We start from the raw sequence: 22,380 nt of genomic DNA on the forward strand, positions 1-22,380 counted from the left end.
AACTAAATGTATTAAAATTTTGAAAAAGTGCTCAAGTTATGTCTTTCCCTTGTAGACTGGTCTTCATCCCTAAGTCTAGCAACCCAGAGATCTCATTCTAGATCATGATCTGACCTACCAGCTGCTACCTGTGCCTGAGAACACCTCTTTGTTTGAGTAGCCTAGAACTCATGTTCATCCTGGCTTCTCTCATAGGGGTGATACCACTAGGAATCACCTAGACAAAGGTCATAGGTGACCAAAGAAGATCAGAGAGGACACAGCTTACACAGCATATGAAGCTAGCAGGTTTCATTGAAACCCTCTGCAGGAAAAAGGAGCACAGAGTTCTTTCTAGAACACACATGTCACTTCTTCTTAAACACTGAAGACATGAAACTCCACACACAACTGGTATAGCACATTTCTCCCGGATCAGAAATTTGACTGGTAATAACAGTGATAAATGATTGCTATTCATCCCTAATCACCACTCAGTGGGTCCTTTTCTGGCCCTTAGAGATATCTTTGTTACCCTCCTGCTAGGAGTGAATATCACCTTCCCAGAGGACTGAGCGCACATGGCAGACTGGGTGCTCAACTGAGTCTATCTGTCCAAAGGACACGTAGGTAGGATGGAGACTCCCTCTTTGACGCTGACAGATTCAAGGCCAGGATTCTGCAGATTTCAGTCCTGAGATGAGCTGTTATTCTCTGAGGGCATGGGGATGCTTATCAGCATTGTTGCTCAGTGTGTTTCTTGGAGGAAAAACATAAAAGGGAGATAAGTTGAGAGGAATTCAGGACAGCACTGGGAATGGAAGGAACAGAGTAGTGCCTTGGACAGACTCCGCCACCCATAGCCCATTGAATTCTGGAAAGTAGTCCTTCCTTGGGAGATGCTCAGCTAAGAAGAAGGAAAGACAGAAGAACCTTGGTGCTGTACTGGAGCTGAAGCTCTTCTCCACAGAGGGGTAACAGCACAGCTAGAAGAAAAATGGAAGTATTCTCTGTGCTTTCCTGCAAGTGGTGTACCCACTGGCAGGGGCTCCTGCTCACAGGTAAGGGTAACCACTCTCTGAGTGTGGAGGTAAGGAAACTTAGAAGCCATCTGTGATCTCCTAAAGAGGGCAGGAGCTCAAGATGAGACTTAGGATTTTTATTCGCAGCCATAGGGCAGAAGGTACTGTGATCTCAGCAGTCAGAAGCTCTCAGGAGACAGGAGATGATGAGGAAAGTGAAAAGCCCCAACAACTCATTATCCATAAGTCACAAGTCAGTCATAATGGCTGCCATATTCTGAAGATTGACGCCCCCATTCATGACAGTGGGACTCTGCAAATAGAAATAAAAAAGATGGGACAGTGAGAAGGCTCAGTGTCTCTATATGTGACAACCTGAATTCATACCATAACTTCTACATAGTAAATGGAGAGAACAGACTCCTGAAAACTCAACCCTGTCCTCCACACAGGTGCTGATAAATGTATCTGTACATGCTCCCACCATTAGATATCTTCTTCCACATAGCACTGTTACATAAAATGGCACATGTGCACAGTAAGACAGGTACCATCACAAAACACACATACAACTCATAAGAAAATGTAAAATATAAATAAAACTTGAGTATATTGTTGTTGATGTCAAACCTGGAAACTATGTAGATAAACCCATGGGCAGTTCCTTCTTTCCTTCCCTCTCTTCCTCCTCCCTCCCTCCTCCCTCCTCCCTTCCTTTCTCCCTCTCTCCTTGCTTCCTTCCTCCCTTCCTTCTTCCTTCCTTTCTTAGATTTCTTTCCCTCCATGCCTCCCTCCATTCCTCCCACCCCTTCTTCCTTCCTTTCACCCACTCCTTCCCTCTTTCCCTACCTTCCTTTCTTCAGTCCTTGACTGGTGTCTTGTCCTTTTGTAGGAATTGAACCTTCCAAAGATATCAAACTAATAGATCGATGAAGTTGCTCCCAAAACTCTGAATATACTGGACCAGAAATTCCACTGTATTGGATGCGAGGTTACAGTTTTTCTAGAACCACAAAGGGAACATAGATAAAAGGTCAGAAAGTGAAGACCCTCTAGATGAGTAGGTCAGAGAAGCGTTGACCCTTATACTAAATACTCTTTTAATGAGGAGGGATACTAAGCAGTGAATCAGGCAACACCTGAGCAAAGAATAATGGAGAGAGGAAAGGACTTAGATACTCTGAGGGAGTGGAGTTTATGTTGTTGACCTTAATCAAGGAGGATGAGCACACCTCTACCCACACACATAAGCTAAGTGATAAATACAGCTGTTTAATATTGATTGTTTTCTTCTCTTCCTGTCTAGCCTCCCTTTTAACCTACTGGCACTTGCCTACCACTGCTCAAATAACCATTGAATTAGTGCCACCCCAAGTGGTTGAAGGAGAAAATGTTCTCATACGTATTGACAATCTGAGAGAGAATAATATAACCTTGGCCTGGTATAGAGGAATGAGTATTAAAAGCCCTCAAATTGGACAATATACACTGGCCACTAATGTTACTGAGCTGGGGCCTGGTCATAGTGGTAGAGAGACTTTGTACAGCAACGGATCCCTGCAGATCTACAATGTCACCCAGGAGGATATAGGATTCTACAGCCTACGGATCATAAACAGTCATGCAGAAATTGTATCAATAGCATCTATATACCTCAACGTGTACTGTAAGTAATTCTTTGTAAACTCTCGTTGCTGGGTGGAGTTCATTTCATGAGAATTACAAAGAAATATCAGGCCTGCCTGTGGCTACTTCCTTCTTCATTGTATCCTTATGTTGGGGTTTGAGCATTTATTGCAGAACACACATGCTGTAGAATAAGGCAATAGATCATAAACCTTCATTTGACTTCATCTTGCAGACAGGTAGACACATCATGGTTAAATCAGCCAAGGATATCATCATCTCTTCAGGAATGTATGGTTGAGAAAGACCCTTAATCAAAGAATCTTAGATCTTTTTGTGAAGTTTCTAGGGTTCTAACCAGGAATATGTCCTTGAGAAAGACCTCAGGTGACAAGAATTTAGTTTGATTGCAAAAGCAAAGGGGGCCTCTGAAAAAGCCAATCATCAGGTGGGAAAAACCTTCATTGCTAGAGGACCATATTCAATTCTCTCTTTTATGTAGTTTCTTAGGAAAGATATGGTAGCCAAGGGAAATCACGTAGACAAATGTCCAAAACATCCACAAAAGCCCATGGAGCACAGGGGCAGACCCATCACACCACACCAAGCAGAGGAAATGGGAATATCATCTTGAATCTCTTCATGGGAAAGTGAAGCCCACTACCTGTTTTCAGGAATCAGTTTAACCTACACCCATAAACCTAAGGTGTGAAAATCCATAAATCTGGTCCCAGCACCTGTTTCGGATCAGAATTTTTCATTGAGAATAGTTCTATCCCTTTCCTCATGTACCATTCAGCTTGGCCCTTTGGGGTCTTCCCAGGAATATGTCCCCTTCCAACTGAAGGAGATTACAACTTTATAGAACAATGAGATCACAGGGTAGACTGTGTGTGCAGCCAATTTTGTGCTTCACACAGGAAGCCCAGAGACTTTCTTTGGTGCTGACGGACTAAATCCAGATCATGGCAGAAGTCAGCCCTGAGATAATCTGATTTCTTATCAGGGCACAGGATTGTTTGTAAGTCTTTTTGATTACAGTGTGGTTTGGAGAACTCAAATGTAAAGAGGGAAAGAGGAGAGGGACACATAGCAGTACTGAGAAAGGAGAAGGCAGAGCAGTTTTTTGAACACAGATTCACCCACAGCTCATGGGACCCATGAGAGGCTGCTGTCTGGGAGGAGGCTCTGTTCAGAAGGGGCACAGGGCAACATAGCTTAGGAGCTTTTGTGTAGCAGAAGTTTCACAGTAAAAGAACTGGTCAGGCCAGAGAGACCAGGGAGAAACCTTTGTATGACTTTGTAAGGGTTATACTCTCTCTCTCTCTCTCTCTCTCTCTCTCTCTCTCTCTCTCTCCTTCCTTCCTTCCTTCCTTCATTTCTATTTAAGGAAAATCTCAAACATTCAATTTAACCCAGGAATTAGATGCTGGGATGAAATGCTGATAGCTCAGAGAGGCAGAGAAAGCATCCAGCTTACCTTCCTCTTCAGTCAGTATCCCAGAAGAAAGTTCTCCTTCTCTATGTCATATCAAAAACCCCTCAAACTGAATGCCCCTCCCTTTTACTTCCTATGCATCTCTCTATCCATCCAAACTCTCTCTTACTCTGTTTTCACCCCTACATACAGTCCCTGTAAACTGGTTGCTTTCCCTGCCTCCTGGCCTACGGTTGACTTTCTTTAATCCTGTTTACAGTAAACAGAAAGCTCTTGGATTAAAGGTATGTGCTGTGGCTCACCCAGACCACAACTAGAAATAGGCTTTTCCAGTAAATAACACAACCTCAAGGCTCACAGTGTGATCAAATATCCTGCAACATTACCATTATTTTGTCTAACTAAAATGAAAATATTTTAACTCTAATACAGTAAAATTATTTACTGTTGTGGCCTTGCAATTGCCACACAATCCATACATACCCCAGTCTTTCTTAAGTAAGAATAGCTTACGGAATGCACAGCATAATACTAGGTGTTCAAGACCACAAGAAGGAAAAACCTAATTGTGGCACCAGTCCCTCCCTCAGGGCAGGCTTTTATATGAAAAACCAGGTTCAAAAGTTCAAAGGTAAGCATTGAAGTGGTACAACATCTTTTGGCTAACTAGACAAAGTATTATTAGGTAAAGTGAAGCTGATTGGTTCTGAATGAGTTAAGGGGTGGAGGACAAGTGGTGAGAAAGGGATTTTCAGAATATTGAGACAGCAGAATTACAGTGATTCAACCATAAGTTTTTGGCTTATTAGTAACATTCTTCAGTGTCAGCTATGGATAACTTCTTTGGTAAGTAGAGTTTGAGAATTTGAACTTAATTTCTTTTTATGAGCAAAATGGAGACTGAATACAAAATGGTTAACGTATGTTAAAAGGAGAGGGTCTCAACATTTACAGTAATGAAGCATTTTCCCCATGCTTTCCAATGTCCACTTGGATGTATTTGATAGTCTTATGAGGAAGTAGTTTTGAGTTCAAAGTTCTGTAAAATTTTTCTGTCAGTCTCCTACGATCTCAGCAATTGGCATGTCCTAAGCAGTTTGTAGTCCAAAGCTGATCTTTGGATGGTTGTCAACTTAGTGGCAATCCTAGCTACGTAGAACACTGCAGTCAACCTAAAGGTGTCCCCTGTTTGTGAAAAACCTGCTGGCAGAAGAGGCTTGTGGCAGTTTTGTCTAGTGGCTAGTGTTACCACAATCTATGTGGATTCATCAGTGAAGACCCCCACCACCTTCCCTCAGATCTTGAAAGGTACCATTATGAATGATAGAAAACTTAATTTTTAAAAAAGTTTTAAGTATTTTTATTTTCTTTAGAGTCAATTCCTTTGATCAATCTTTCTTTCTTTTTTTTTTTATTAACTTGAGTATTTCTTATATACATTTCAAGTGTTATTCCCTTTCCCGGTATCCGGGCAAACATCCCCCTTCCCCCTCCCCTTCCTTATGGGTGTTCCCCTCCCAACCCTCCCCCCATTGCCGCCCTCCCCCCACCAGTCTAGTTCACTGGGGGTTCAGTCTTAGCAGGACCCAGGGCTTCCCCTTCCACTGGTGCTCTTACTAGGATATGCATTGCTACCTATGAGGTCAGAGTCCAGGGTCAGTCCATGTATAGTCTTTGGGTAGGGGCTTAGTCCCTGGAAGCTCTGGTTGCTTGGCATTGTTGTACATATGGAGTCTCGAGCCCCTTCAAGCTCTTCCAGTTCTTTCTCTGATTCCTTCAATAGGGGACCTATTCTCAGTTCAGTGGTTTGCTGCTGGCATTCGCCTCTGTATTTGCTGTATTCTGGCTGTGTCTCTCAGGAGCGATCTACATCCGGCTCCTGTCGGTCTGCACTTCTTTGCTTCATCCATCTTGTCTAATTGGGTGGCTATATATGTATGGGCCACATGTGGGGCAGACTCTGAATGGGTGTTCCTTCAGTCTCTGTTTTAATCTTTGCCTCTCTCTTCCCTGCCAAGGGTATTCTTGTTCCCCTTTTAAAGAAGGAGTGAAGCATTCACATTTTGATCATCCGTCTTGAGTTTCATTTGCTCTAGTCATCTAGGGTAATTCAAGCATTTGGGCTAATAGCCACTTATCAATGAGTGCATACCATGTATGTCTTTCTGTGATTGGGTTAGCTCACTCAGGATGATGTTTTCCAGTTCCAACCCTTTGCCTATGAATTTCATAAACTCGTTGTTTTTGATAGCTGAGTAATATTCCATTGTGTAGATGTACCACATTTTCTGTATCCATTCCTCTGTTGAAGGGCATCTGGGTTCTTTCCAGCTTCTGGCTATTATAAATAAGGCTGCAATGAACATAGTGGAGCACGTGTCTTTTTTATATGTTGGGGCATCTTTTGGGTATATGCCCAAGAGAGGTATAGCTGGATCCTCAGGCAGTTCAATGTCCAATTTTCTGAGGATTCTCCAGACTGATTTCGAGAATGGTTGTACCAGTTTGTAATCCCACCAACAATGGAGGAGTGTTCCTCTTCCTCCACATCCTCGCCAGCATCTGTTGTCCCCTGAGTTTTTGATCTTAGCCATTCTCACTGGTGTGAGGTGAAATCTCAGGGTTGTTTTGATTTGCATTTCCCTTATGACTAAAGATGTTGAACATTTCTTTAGGTGTTTCTCAGCCATTCGGCATTCCTCAGCTGTGAATTCTTTGTTTAGCTCTGAACCCCATTTTTTAATAGGGTTATTTGTTTCCCTGCGGTCTAACTTCTTGAGTTCTTTGTATATTTTGGATATAAGGCCTCTATCTGTTGTAGGATTGGTAAAGATCTTTTCCCAATCTGTTGGTTGCCTTTTTGTCCTAACCACCATGTCCTTTGCCTTACAGAAGCTTTGTAGTTTTATGAGATCCCATTTGTCGATTCTTGATCTTAGAGCATAAGCCATTGGTGTTTTGTTCAGGAAATTTTTTCCAGTGCCCATGTGTTCCAGATGCTTCCCTAGTTTTTCTTCTATTAGTTTGAGTGTGTCTGGTTTGATGTGGAGGTCCTTGATCCACTTGGACTTAAGCTTTGTACAGGGTGATAAGCATGGATCGATCTGCATTCTTCTACATGTTGACCTCCAGTTGAACCAGCACCATTTGCTGAAAATGCTATCTTTTTTCCATTGGATGGTTTGGCTCCTTTGTCAAAAATCAAGTGACCATAGGTGTGTGGGTTCATTTCTGGGTCTTCAATTCTATTCCATTGGTCTATCTGTCTGTCTCTGTACCAATACCATGCAGTTTTTATCACTATTGCTCTGTAATACTGCTTGAGTTCAGCGATAGTGATTCCCCCTGAAGTCCTTTTATTGTTGAGGATAGCTTTAGCTATCCTGGGTTTTTTGTTATTCCAGATGAATTTGCAAATTGTTCTGTCTAACTCTTTGAAGAATTGGTATATTGATGGGGATTGCATTGAATCTGTAGATTGCTTTTGGTAAAATGGCCATTTTTACTATATTAATCCTGCCAATCCATGAGCATGGGAGATCTTTCCATCTTCTGAGGTCTTCTTCCATTTCCTTCTTCAGTGTCTTGTAGTTCTTATTGTACAGATCTTTTACTTGCTTGGTTAAAGTCACACCGAGGTACTTTATATTCTTTGGGTCTATTATGAAGGGTGTCGTTTCCCTAATTTCTTTCTCGGCTTGTTTCTCTTTTGTATAGAGGAAGGCAACTGATTTATTTGAGTTAATTTTATACTCAGCCACTTTGCTGAAGTTGTTTATCAGCTTTAGTAGTTCTCTGGTGGAACTTTTGGGATCACTTAAATACACTATCATGTCATCTGCAAATAGTGATATTTTGACTTCTTCTTTTCCGATCTGTATCCCCTTGACCTCCTTTTGTTGTCTGATTGCTCTGGCTAGAACTTCAAGAACTATATTGAATAAGTAGGGAGAGAGTGGGCAGCCTTGTCTAGTCCCTGATTTTAGTGGGATTGCTTTGAGTTTCTCACCATTTAGTTTAATGTTAGCAACTGGTTTGCTGTATATGGCTTTTACTATGTTCAGGTATGGGCCTTGAATTCCTATTCTCTCCAGGACTTTTATCATGAAGGGGTGTTGAATTTTGTCAAATGCTTTCTCAGCGTCTAATGAAATGATCATGTGGTTTTGTTCTTTCAGTTTGTTTATATAATGGATCACGTTGATGGTTTTCCGTATATTAAACCATCCCTGCATGCCTGGGATGAAGCCTACTTGGTCATGGTGGATGATTGTTTTGATGTGCTCTTGGATTCGGTTTGCCAGAATTTTGTTGAGTATTTTTGCATCGATATTCATAAGGGAAATTGATCTGAAGTTCTCTTTCTTTGTTGTGTCTTTGTGTGGTTTAGGTATAAGAGTAATTGTGGCTTCGTAGAAGGTATTCGGTAGTGATCCATCTGTTTCAATTTTGTGGAATAGTTTGGATAATATTGGTATGAGGTCTTCTATGAAGGTTTGGTAGAATTCTGCACTAAACCCGTCTGGACCTGGGCTCTTTTTGGTTGGGAGACCTTAAATGACTGCTTCTATTTCCTTAGGAGTTATGGGGTTGTTTAACTGGTTTATCTGTTCCTGATTTAACTTCGGTACCTGGTATCTGTCTAGGAAATTATCCATTTCCTGAAGATTTTCAAGTTTTGTTGAATATAGGTTTTTATAGTAAGATCTGATGATTTTTTGAATTTCCTCTGAATCTGTTGTTATGTCTCCCTTTTCATTTCTGATTTTGTTAATGTGGACGCACTCTCTGTGTCCTCTCGTTAGTCTGGCTAAGGGTTTATCTATCTTGTTGATTTTCTCAAAGAACCAACTTTTGGTTCTGTTGATTCTTTCTATGGTCCTTTTTGTTTCTACTTGGTTGATTTCAGCTGTGAGTTTGATTATTTCCTGCCTTCTACTCCTCCTGGGTGTATGTGCTTCTTTTTGTTCTAGAGCTTTTAGGTGTGCTGTCAAGCTGCTGACATATGATCTTTCCTGTTTCTTTCTGCAGGCACTCAGCGCTATGAGTTTTCCTCTTAGCACAGCTTTCATTGTGTCCCATAAGTTTGGGTATGTTGTACCTTCATTTTCATTAAATTCTAAAAAGTTTTTAATTTCTTTCTTTATTTCTTCCTTGACCAGGTTATCATTGAGTAGAGCATTGTTCAATTTCCAAGTATATGTGGGCATTCTTCCTTGATTGTTATTGAAGACCAGTTTTAGGCCGTGGTGGTCCGATAGCACGCATGGGATTATTTCTATCTTTCTGTACCTGTTGAGGCCCGTTTTTTGACCAATTATATGGTCAATTTTGGAGAAAGTACCATGAGGAGCAGAGAAGAAGGTATATCCTTTTGCTTTAGGATAGAATGTTCTATAAATATCCGTTAAGTCCATTTGGCTCATGACTTCTCTTAGTCTGTCTACATCTCTGTTTAATTTCTGTTTCCATGATCTGTCCATTGATGAGAGTGGGGTGTTGAAATCTCCCACTATTATTGTGTGAGGTGCAATGTGTGTTTTGAGCTTTAGTAAGGTTTCTTTTACGTATGTAGGTGCCCTTGTATTTGGGGCATAGATATTTAGGATTGAGAGTTCATCTTGGTGGATTTTTCCTTTGATGAATATGAAGTGTCCTTCCTTATCTTTTTTGATGACTTTTAATTGAAAATTGATTTTATTTGATATTAGAATGGCTACTCCAGCTTGCTTCTTCTGACCATTTGCTTGGAAAATTGTTTTCCAGCCTTTCACTCTGAGGTAATATCTGTCTTTGTCTCTGAGGTGTGTTTCCTGTAGGCAGCAGAATGCAGGGTCCTCGTTGCGTATCCAGTTTGTTAATCTATGTCTTTTTATTGGGGAGTTGAGGCCATTGATGTTGAGAGATATTAAGGAATAGTGATTATTGTTTCCCTTTATATTCATATTTGGATGTGAGGTTATGTTTGTGTGCTTTCATTCTCTTTGTTTTGTTGCCAAGACGATTAGTTTCTTGCTTCTTCTAGGTTATAGGTTGCCTCCTTATGTTGGGCTTTACCATTTATTATCCTTTGTAGTGCTGGATTTGTAGAAAGATATTGTGTAAATTTGGTTTTGTCCTGGAATATCTTGGTTTCTCCATCTATGTTAATTGAGAGTTTTGCAGGATACAGTAACCTGGGCTGGCATTTGTGTTCTCTTAGGGTCTGTATGACATCAGTCCAGGATCTTCTGGCCTTCATAGTTTCTGGCGAGAAGTCTGGTGTGATTCTGATAGGTCTGCCTTTATATGTTACTTGACCTTTTTCCCTTACTGCTTTTAATATTCTTTCTTTATTTTGTGCGTTTGGTGTTTTGAGTATTATGACGGGAGGAGTTTCTTTTCTGGTCCAATCTATTTGGAGTTCTGTAGGCTTCTTGTATGTCTATGGGTATTCTTTTTTTAGATTAGGGAAGTTTTCTTCTATGATTTTGTTGAAGATATTTACTGGTCCTTTGAGCTGGGAGTCTTCACTCTCTTCTATACCTATTATCCTTAGGTTTGATCTTCTCATTGAGTCCTGGATTTCCTGTATGTTTTGGACCAGTAGCTTTTTCCGCTTTACCTTATCTTTGACAGTTGAGTCAATGATTTCTATGGAATCTTCTGCTCCTGAGATTCTCTCTTCCATCTCTTGTATTCTGTTGGTGAAGCTTGTATCTACAGCTCCTTGTCTCTTCTTTTGGTTTTCTATATCCAGGGTTGTTTCCATGTGTTCTTTCTTGATTGCTTCTATTTCCATTTTTAATTCCTTCAACTGTTTGATTGTGTTTTCCTGGAATTCTTTCAGGGATTTTTGCGATTCCTCTCTGTAGGCTTCTACTTGTTTATTAATGTTTTCCTGTGTTTCCCTAAGGGAGTTCTTCACATCTTTCTTGAAGTCCTCCAGCATCATGATCAAATATGATTTTGAAACTAGATCTTGCTTTTCTGGTGTATTTGGATATTCCATGTTTGTTTTGGTGGGAGAATTGGGCTCCGATGATGCCAAGTAGTCTTGGTTTCTGTTGCTTGAGTTCCTGTGCTTGCCTCTCGCCATCAGATTATCTCTAGTGTTACTTTGTTCTGCTATTTCTGACAGTGGCTAGACTGTCCTATAAGCCTGTGTGTCAGGAGTGCTGTAGACCTGTTTTCCTGTTTTCTTTCAGCCAGTTATGGGAACAGAGTGTTCTGCTTTCGGGCGTGTAGTTTTTCCTCTCTACAGGTCTTCAGCTGTTCCTGTGGGCCTGTGTCTTGAGTTCACCAGGCAGCTTTCTTGCAGCAGAAAAGTTGGTCTTACCTGTGGTCCCGAGGCTCAAGTTCGCTCGTGGGGTGCTGCCCACGGGCTCTCTGCGGCGGCAGCAACCAGGAATACCTGTGCCGCCTCTTCCGGGAGCTTCAGTGCACCAGGGTTCCAGATGGCCTTTGGTGTTTTCCTCTGGCGTCTGAGATGTATGTACAGAGATCAGTCTCTTCTGGTTTCCCAGGCTTGTCTGCCTCTCTGAAGGTTTAGCTCTCCCTCCCACGGGCTTTGGGTGCAGAGAACTGTTTATCCGGTCTGTTTCCTTCAGGGTCCGGCGGTGTCTCTGGCAGGGGTCCTGCCGCTCCTGGGCCCTCCCCCACGGGAGCCCAGAGGCCTTATACAGTTTCCTCTTGGGCCAGGGATGTGGGCAGGGGTGAGCAGTGTTGGTGGTCTCTTCCGCTCTGCAGCCTCAGGAGTGCCCACCTGACCAGGCGGTTGGGTCTCTCTCTCACAGGGTCTGGGAGCAGAAAGCTGCTCAATCTTTCTTTTTTTTATTGGATATTTTATTTACATTTCAAATGTTATCTCCTTTCCTGATTTCCCATCCATAAACCCCATATCCCATCCCCCCTCCCACTTCTTCTATGAGGTTGTTCCTTCATCAATCTCCCCACACCTTTCTGTCTCCCCACCCCTACATTCCCCTACACTGGGGCATCGAGCCTTGGCTAGACAAAGGGCTTCTCCTCCCACTGATGCCCAATAAGTCCATTCTCTGCTACACCTGGAGCCATGGGTTTGTCCATGTGTACTCTTTGGATGGTATTTTAGTCCCAAGTTGGACTGGGTATGGTCTGCCTTTCCTTAAGTCTCTTCTCCATTTTTGTCCCTGCAGTTCTTTTAATACAAGAACAATTCTGGATCATAGTTTTTGACTGTAGGATGGCAACCTCATCCCTCCACTTGATGCTGATCTTTCTACTGGAGGTGGACTCTACAACTTCCCTCTCCCTACCCTTAGGCATTTCATCTAAAGGACTTTCCTTTGAGTATTGAGATCTTCTTATCTCTCAGGTCTCTGGTACTTTTAAGAGGGTCCTTCCACCTCCCACCCTACCTTCAGATTTCATATTTCCATTTATTCTGCTGACCCTTGGAGCTTCTCTCCTTTCTCCCCCGACAACGAATCATGTTCCCCCTTTTCCCCTTCCCACCTCACCCATGTCCCTTCCTCCCTCTGCTTCCCTTTAATGGTTTCTTCTCCCTCCTAAGTGTGATAGAAACATCCTCACTTGGGCCTTTCTGCTCGCTAACCTTCTCGAGTTTTGTGGATTGTATCCTAGGTATTCTATACCCTTTTGGCTAATACCCACTTGTTAGTGAGTACTTAGTATGCACGTCCTTTGGGTCCCAGTTACCTCTCTCAGGATATTTTTTAGTTCCATCCATTAGCCTGCAAAACTCATGATGACCTTGTTCTTGATAGCCAAATAGAATTCCATTGGGTGATAGCTTCTAACTATCACAGATAAGGCTGCTATGAACACAGTGGAATGTGTGCCCCTGTGTTATGGTGGGGCATCTTCTGGATATATGCTGAAGAGTGGTATAGTCGGGTTTTCAGGTAGACCTATTTCCAACTTTCTGAGGAACTTCCAGATTGATTTCCAGAGTAGTTGTACCAGTTTGCAATAGCACCAGCAGTGGAGGAGTGCACTTCTTTCTCCATGTTCTTGCCAATATGCTCTGTCAACTGAGTTTTTTTATATTAGCCATATAATGTGGAATCTTAGGATTCTTTTGATTTGCATTTCCCTAATGAATAAGGACTTTGAACACTTCTTTAGGTGCTTCTTGGCCATTTGAGATTCCTCTGTTGTGAATTCTATTTTTAGCTCTCTACTCCAGGTTTTTATTAGGTTGTTTGATTTTTTTGGAGTTTAGCTTCTTGAGTTCTTTATAGATTTTGGATACTAGCCCTCTATTAGATATGGGGTTAGTGAAGTTTTTTTCCAATCTATACGTACTGATTTGTCCTATTGACTATTTCCTTTGCCTTACAGAGCTTTTCATTTTAATGAGGTCCTATTTATCAATTCTTCATTTTAGAGCCTGAGGCATTGGAGTTCTGTTTAGGAAATACTCCACCCCCACCACCGTGCCAATGAATTGATAGCTCTTTCCCAGTTTCTTTCCTATTCAATTCAGTGTATCTACTTTTATGTTGAAGTCCTTGATCCACTTGGACTTGAGATTTGTAAAAGGTGACAAGATGGATATACTTTCATTTTTCTACATATTGACTGCCAGTTAAACCAGCACCATTTATTGAAGATGTTTTCTTTTTTCCCCATTGTATATTTTTGGTTTCTTTGTCAAAGATCAAGTGTCCATAAGTGTGTGGGTTTATTTCTGCATCTTCAATTCTATTCCATTGATCAACCTGTCTGACTCTGTTCTAGTGTCATGCAAGCCTTATTAATATTACTCTGTAGTACAGCTTGAGGTGAGGCGTGATGATTCCTCTAGAAGTTCTTTTATGATTAAGGATTGTTTTTACCATCATGGGTTTTTCTTTTTCCACATGAAATTGAAAATTGCTCCTTCCCTGTCTGTGAAGAATTGAGTTGGGATTTTGGTGGGTATTGCATTGAATCTGTAGATTGCTTTTGGTGGGATAGCCATTTTTACTATGTTAACCCTATCAATCCATGAGCCTGGAAGATCTCTCCATTTTTTTGATGTATTCTTCAATTTCTTTTTTGAGAAACTTGAAGTTCTTGTCACATAGACTTTCACTTGATTCGTTAGAGTTACCTGAAGATATATTATTCATGACTCTTGTGGAGAATGTTTTTTCCATATTTCTTTCTCTGATCGATTATCATTTGTATAAAGGAAACCTTCTGGTTTGTTTGCACTAATTTTATATCCAGCCACTCTGCTGAAGTTGTCTACCAACTATAGAAGTACTCTGGTAGAATTTTTGGGGTCACTTATATATGCTATCAAGTCATCTGTAAATAGTGATACCTTGACTTCTTTTTGCCAATTTGTATCTCCTTGATCAGTTTTTACTGTCTTTTTGCTCTAACTAGAACTTCAAGTACTATATTGGATAGATATGTGGAGAGTGGGCAAACCTGATTTTAGTTGAATTGGTTCAAGTGTCACTCCATTTAATTTGATATTGGCTGTTGGTTTCCTATATATTGCTTTTATTATGTTTAGGTACTGGTTTTGAATTCATGATCTCTCTAATATTTTTAACATGAAAAGGTGTCATATTTTGTCAAATGCTTTTTCACCATCTATTGAAATGATCATGATCAAACTTTTTTCTTTGAGTTTGTTTACATAGCCAATTACATTGAAGGATTTTTGTATATTGAATCATCCTTGCATCCCTGGGATGAGGTCTACTTATTTGTGGTGAATGATGGTTTTTATGTGTTCTTGGATTAGGTTTGCAAGAATTTTATTGAATATTTTTATATTAATATTCATAAATGAAATTGGTCTGACATTCTACTTCCTCTTCTGTAGTTTAGGTATCAGAGGAATTGAAGCTTGATAGAAAGAATTAGGTAGCATTCTTTTTGTTTTTATTTTATTTTATGAAATATTTTGAGAAGTGTTGGTATTAGCTCTTTTTTGAAGGTCTGGTAGAATTCTGCACTAAAGTCATTTGGACCTGGGATTTTTTGGGGGGTGTAGTTGGATGTCTTTAATTAATTCTTCTATATCCAAAAAGGATATGGAATTGTTTAGATAGTTTATCTACTCTTGGTTTAACTTTCGTATGTGGTATCTGTCTAGAAAAAGTCCATTTCCTCCAGATTTTCCTTTTTTATTGAGTATAGGCTTTTGTAGTAGTATGATGATTTCTTTTCATTTCCTCAGTTTCTGTTGTTATGTCTCCCTTTTCATTTATGATTTTGTTAATTTGGGTACTCTATCTGTGCCCTTAAGGTAGTTTGGCTAGGGGTTTACCTACCTTGTTGGTTTTCTCAAAGAACCAGCTTTTGGTTTTGTTGATTCTTTGTCTTGTTCTTTTTGTTTCTATTTGGTTGATGTCGGTTCTGAGTTTGATTATTTCCTGCCTTCTACTCCTCTTGGATGTGTTTGCTTTTGTTGTTCTATGGCTTTGAGGTATGCTGTTATGCTACTAGTGTAAGATCTCTCCAATTTCTTTATGAGGGCACTTAGTGCTAAGACTTTTCTCTTAGCACTACGTTCATTGTGTCCCATAAATTTCGGTATGGTGTGTCATCATTTTCATTGAATTCCAGGAAGTCTTTAATTTTTTTTATTTCTTCATTGACCAAGTTATTATTGAGTAGAGTGTTGTTCAGCTTACATGTGTATGTGGGCTTTCTGTTGTTTTTGTTGTTATAGAAGACCAGCATTATTCCACGGTGATCTGACAGGATGCATGCGATTATTTCAGTCTTCTTGTATCTGTTGAGGTTTGTTTTGTGATTGTTATATGGTCAGTTTTCAAAAAGGTACCATGAGGTGCTAAGAACAAGGTACATTATTTTGTTTTATAGTGAAATCTTTTATATATGACTTCTAAATCTATTTGAATCAAAACCTCTATTAGTTTCACTGTGTCTCTGTTTAGTTTCTGCTATAATAACCTGTCTATTGGTGAGAATGTGGTGTTGAAGTCTCTCATTATTATTATGTGGCATTCAAAGTGATTGGAGCTTTAGTATATTGTCTTTTACAAATGTGGTTACCCTTGAATTTGGGGCATATATGTTCAGGTTAGAGACTTTCTCTTGGTGAATTTTTCCTTTCATGAATATGAAGCATCTTTCCCCATCTCCCTTGATAATTTTTTGTTGAATGTCTATTTTATTGGGTATTAGAGTGATAATTCCTACATTTTTCTTGGGACCATTTGTTTGGAAGACTTTTATCTAATTTTTTACTTTGAGGTTGTGGCTATCATTGAAGTATGTTTCTTATATTCAGGAAATGCTGGATCATGGTTTCACATCCAGGCTATCAGCTTTGTCTTTTCATTGGGGAACTGAGTCTGTTGATTTTGAGAGATATTAAAGACAGATGGTTGTTAGTTACAGTTATATTTGTTTTTGTAGGTGGCATTATGTGTTCGTGATTCTTTCCTTTTGGTTTTGTTCTGAGATTATTAATTTCTTGTTTTTTTTTCCCTTTAGTGTAGGTACTCTTCATGTGTTGAAATTTTCCTTCTAGAATCTTCTGTAGTACCAAATCGGTCGATAGATATTGTATAAATTTGGTTCTGACATGGAATATTTTGGTTTCTCCTTCTATGCTTATTAAGAGTTTTGCGGTGTATCTTAGCCTGGGATGGCATTTGTGTTTTCTTTCTTTTTTTTCATCTTTATTAATTGGGTATTTCTTATTTACCTTTCGATTGTTATTCCCTTTCCCGGTTTCCAGGCCATCATCTTCCTAACCCCTCACCCTCCGCTTCTATATGGGCTTCCGCTCCCCATCCTCCCCCCATTACCATCCTCCCCCCAACAATAACGTTCACTGGGGGTTCAGTCTTAGCAGGACCAAGGGCTTCCCCTTCCACTGGTGCTCTTACTAGGCTATTCATTGCTACCTATGAGTTTGGAGCACAAGGTCAGTCCATGTATAGTCTTTGGGTAGTGGCTTAGTCCCCGGAAGCTCTGGTTGCTTGGCATTGTTGTTCATATTGGGTCTCAAGCCCCTTCAAGCTCTTTCAATCCTTTCTCTGATGCCTTCAAGGTGCTCCCGGTGTCAGTTCAGTGGTTTAATGATGGCATTCGGCTATGTATTTGCTGTATTCTGGCTGTGTCTCTCAGGAGAGATATACATCCAGTTCCTGTCATCCTGCACTTCTTTGCTTCATGATCTTATCTAGTTTGGTGGCTGTATATGTATGGGCCACATGTGGGGCAGGCTCTGAATGGGTGTTCCTTCTGCCTCTGTTCTAAACTTTGCTTCCCTATTCCCTGCCAATGGTATTCTTGTTCCCCTTTTAAGGAAGGAGTGAAGCATTTGCATTTTGGTCATCCTTCTTGAGTTTCATGTGTTCTGTGCATCTAGGGTAATTCAAGCATTGGGCTAATAGCCACTTACCAATGAGTGCATACCATGTGTGTTTTTCTGTGATTGGGTTACCTCACTCAGGATGATATTTTCCAGTTCCATCCATTTGCCTATGAATTTCATAAAGGCATTGTTTTTGATAGCTGAGTAATATTCCATTGTGTAGATGTACCACATTTTCTGTATCCATTCCTCTGTTGAAGGGCATCTGGGCTCTTTCCAGCTTCTGGCTGTAATAAATAAGGCTGCTATGAACATAGTGGAGCATGTGTCTTTTTTATATGTTGGGGCATCTTTTGGGTATATGCTCAAGAGAGGTACGGCTGGGTCCTCAGGTAGTTCAATGTCCAATTTTCTGAGGAATCTCCAGACTGATTTCCATAATGGTTGTACCAGTCTGCAATCCCACCAACAATGGAGGAGTGTTCCTCTTTCTCCACATCCTCGCCAGCATTTGCTGTCACCTGAGTTTTTGATCTTAGCCATTCTCACTGGTGTGAGGTGAAATCTCAGGGTTGTTTTGATTTGCATTTCCCTTATGACTAAAGATGTTGAACATTTCTTTAGTTCTTTCTCAGCTATTCGACATTCCTCATTTGTGAATTCTTTGTTTAGCTCTGAACCCCATTTTTAAATAGGGTTATTTGTCTCCCTGCAGTCTAACTTCTTGAGTTCTTTGTATATTTTGGATATAAGCCCTCTATCTGTTGTAGGATTGGTAAAGATCTTTTCCCACTCTGTTGGTTGCCGTTTTGTCCTAACAACAGTGTCCTTTGCCTTACAGAAGCTTTGCAGTTTTATGAGATCCCATTTGTTGATTCTTGATCTTAAAACATAAGCCATTGGTGTTTTGTTCAGGAAATTTTCTCCAGTGCCCATGTGTTTGCGATCCTTCCCCACTTTTTCTTCTATTAGTTTGAGTGTATCTGGTTTGATGTGGAGGTCCTTGATCCACTTGGACTTAAGCTTTGTACAGCGTGATAAGCATGGATCGATCTGTATTCTTCTACATGCTGACCTCCAGTTGAACCAGCACCATTTGCTGAAAATACTATCTTTTTTCCATTGAATGGTTTTGGCTCCATTGTCAAAAATCAAGTGCCCATAGGTGTGTGGGTTCATTTCTGGGTCTTCAATTCTGTTCCATTGGTCTATCTGTCTGTCTCTGTACCAATACTATGCAGTTTTTATCACTATTGCTCTGTAATACTGCTTGTGTTCAGGGATAGTGATTCCCCCAGAAGTCCTTTTATTCTTGAGGATAGTTTTAGCTATCCTTGGTTTTTTGTTATTCCAGATGAATTTGCAAATTCTTCTGTCTAACTGTCTGAAGAATTGGATTGGTATTTTGATGGGGATTGCATTGAATCTGTAGATTGCTTTTGATAAAATTGCCATTTTTACTATGTTAATCCTGCCAATCCATGAGCATCGGAGATCTTTTTATCTCCTGAGTTCTTCAATTTCTTTCTTCAGAGGCTTGAAGTTCTTATGATACAGATCTTTCACTTGCTTGGTTAAAGTCACAGTGAAGTATTTTATAGTATTTGGGACTATTATGAATTGTGTCGTTTCACTAATTTATTTCTTGGCTTGTTTCTCTGTTGTTTAGAGGAAGGTTACTGATTTATTTGAGTTAATTTTATACCCAGTAGTTTAGTAGTTTTCTGGTGGAACTATTCGGATCACTTACTATACTATCATATCATCTGCAAATAGTGATATTTTGACTTCTTCCTTTTCAATCTGTATCCCTTTGATCTCTTTTTATTGTCTGATTCTTCTGGCTAGAACTTCAAGAACTATATTGAATAAGTAGGGAGAGAGTGGGCAGCCTTGTCTAGTCCCTGATTTTAGTGGGATTGCTTCAAGTGTCTCTCCGTTTAGTTTAGTGTTTGCTACTGGTTTACTGTATATGCCTTTTACTATATTTAGGTAAAAAACCTTGAATTCCTATTCTTTCTAGGACTTTTATCATATTTGCGAGCTGAATTTTGTCAAATGCTTTCTCAGCACCTAATGAAATGATCATGTGGTTTTTATAATTGAGTTTGTTTTTATAATGGATTAAGTTGATGGTTTCCCTTATATCAAACCATCACTGCATAACTTGGATGAAGCCTTCTTGATCATGGTGGATGATTGTTTTGATTTGTTCTTGGATTTGGTTTTCAAGAATTTTATTGAGTATTTTTGCGTCATTATTTATAAGGGAAATTTGTCTGAAGTTCTCTCTTTTGGGTTTTTGTGTGGTTTAGTTTTAAGAGTAATTGTAGCTTTATAGAAGGAATTTGGTAGTGCTCCATCTGTTTCTATTTTGTGCGATAATTTGGACAGTATTGGTATGAGGTCTTTTATGAAAGTCTCATAGAATTATGAACTAAACCCACCTGGTCCTGGGGTCTTTTGGGTTGGGAGAATTTTAATAACTCCTTCTATTTCTCTAGGAGTTATGGAGTTGTTTTAAATCGTCAACCTGTTTCTGATTTAACTTTGGTACTTGGTGTTTGTCTAGAAAGTTGTCCATTTCCCCCAGATTTTCAAGTTTTATTGAATATTGATTTTTGAATTAGGATCTGAATGCTATTTTGAATTTCCTCTAATTCTGTGTCTATGTCTCCCTTTTCATTTCTGACTTTTTTGTTTTGACACTTTCTCCGTGTCCTCTAGTTAGTCTGCCTAAGGGTTTATCTATCTTGTTCATTTTCTCAAAGAAACAGCTTTTGGTTCACTTGATTCTTTGTACAGTCCTTTTTGTTTCTACTTGGTTGATTTCAGCTCTGAGTTTGATTATTTCCTGCCTTTTACTTCTCCAGGTTGTACTTGCCTCTTTTTGTTCTAGAACTTTTAGGTGTATTTCCAAGCTGTTTATGTATGGTCTCTCCTGTTTCTTTCTGCAGGCACTGAGAGCTATGAGTTTTCCTTTTACCACAGCTTTCATTGTGTCCCATAAATTGGGTTACATTGTACCTTCATTTTCATTAAATTCTAAGAAGTGTTTAATTTCTTCCTTGACAAAGTTATTATGGAGGACAGCATTGTTAAATTCGATGAATACGTGGGCATTCTTTCCTTATTCTTGTTATTGAACACAACCTGAATTCATACCATAACTTCTACATAGTAAATGGAGAGAACAGACTCCTGAAAATTCAACCCTGTCCTCCACACAGGTGCTGATAAATGTATCTGTACATGCTCCCACCATTAGATATCTTCCTCCACATAGCACTGTTACATAAAATGGCACATGTGCACAGTAAGACAGGTACCATCACAAAACACACATATAACTCATAAGAAAATGTAAAATATAAATCAAACTTGAGTATATTGTTGTTAATGTCAAACCTGGAAACTATGTAGATAAACCCATGGGCAGTTCCTTCTTTCCTTCCCTCTCTCCCACCTCTTCCATCCTCCCTCCTCCCTTCCTTTCTCCCTCTCTCTTTGCTTCTTTCCCTCCCTTCCTTCTTCCTTCCTTTCTTAGATTTCTTCCCCTCCTTACCTCCCTCCATTCCTCCCACACCTTCTTCCTTCCTTCCCCCCACTCCTTCCCTCTTTCCCTACCTTCCTTTCTTCAGTCCTTGACTGGTGTCTTGTCCTTTTATAGGAATTGAACCTTCCAAAGATATCAGACTAATAGATCGATGAAGCTGCTCCCAAAACTCTGAATATACTGGACCAGAAATTCCACTGTTTTGGATGCGAGGTCACAGTTTTTCTAGAACCACAAAGGGAACATAGATAAAAGGTCAGAAAGTGAAGACCCTCTAGATGAGTAGGTCAGAGAAGCGTTGACCCTTATACTAAATACTCTTTTAATGAGGAGGGATACTAAGCAGTGAATCAGGCAACACCTGAGCAAAGAATAATGGAGAGAGGAAAGGACTTAGATACTCTGAGGGAGTGGAGTTTATGTTGTTGACCTTAATCAAGGAGGATGAGCACACCTCTACCCACACACATAAGCTAAGTGATAAATATAGCTGTTTAATATTGATTGTTTTTTTTTCTCTTCCTGTTTAGCCTCCCTTTTAACCTACTGGCTCTTGCCTACCACTGCTCAAATAACCATTGAATTAGTGCCACCCCAAGTGGTTGAAGGAGAAAATGTTCTCATACGTATTGACAATCTGAGAGAGAATAATATAACCTTGGCCTGGTATAGAGGAATGAGTATTAAAAGCCCTCAAATTGGACAATATACACTGGCCACTAATGTTACTGAGCTGGGGCCTGGTCACAGTGGTAGAGAGACTTTGTACAGCAACGGATCCCTGCAGATCTACAATGTCACCCAGGAGGATATAGGATTCTACAGCCTACGGATCATAAACAGTCATGCAGAAATTGTATCAATAGCATCTATATACCTCAACGTGTACTGTAAGTAATTCTTTGTAAACTCTCGTTGCTGGGTGGAGTTCATTTCATGAGAATTACAAAGAAATATCAGGCCTGCCTGTGGCTACCTCCTTCTTCATTGTATCCTTATGTTGGGGTTTGAGCATTTATTGCAGAACACACATGCTGTAGAATAAGGCAATAGATCATAAACCTTCATTTGACTTCATCTTGCAGACAGGTAGACACATCATGGTTAAATCAGCCAAGGATATCATCATCTCTTCAGGAATGTATGGTTGAGAAAGACCCTTAATCAAAGAATCTTAGATCTTTTTGTGAAGTTTCTAGGGTTCTAACCAGGAATATGTCCTTGAGAAAGACCTCAGGTGACAAGAATTTAGTTTGATTGCAAAAGCAAAGGGGGCCTCTGAAAAAGCCAATCATCAGGTGGGAAAAACCTTCATTGCTAGAGGACCATATTCAATTCTCTCTCTTATGTAGTTTCTTAGGAAAGATGTGGTAGCCAAGGGAAATCACGTAGACAAATGTCCAAAACATCCACAAAAGCCCATGGAGCACAGGGGCAGACCCATCACACCACAGCAAGCAGAGGAAATGGGAATATCATC

General features: G+C 40.0%; 1 protein-coding gene across 1 annotated transcript in view; it reads left to right on the plus strand.

Annotated features, from left to right (window-relative positions):
* Positions 1-976: 976 nt before the first annotated feature.
* Positions 977-22,380, plus strand: part of LOC102550682 (carcinoembryonic antigen-related cell adhesion molecule 5-like) — a 40,130-nt gene continuing 18,726 nt past the window's right edge. Inside the window, exons 1-2 of the mRNA XM_087606780.1 lie at positions 977-1,040; positions 2,308-2,667. Of these exons, the coding sequence (XP_087462906.1) occupies positions 977-1,040; positions 2,308-2,667 (424 nt within the window). The remainder of the gene's footprint in view (positions 1,041-2,307; positions 2,668-22,380) is intronic.

The sequence above is a fragment of the Rattus norvegicus genome, chromosome 1 (genome assembly GCF_021556685.1).
Source record: "Rattus norvegicus strain SHRSP/BbbUtx chromosome 1, alternate assembly SHRSP_T2T, whole genome shotgun sequence".
NCBI lineage: Eukaryota > Metazoa > Chordata > Mammalia > Rodentia > Muridae > Rattus > Rattus norvegicus.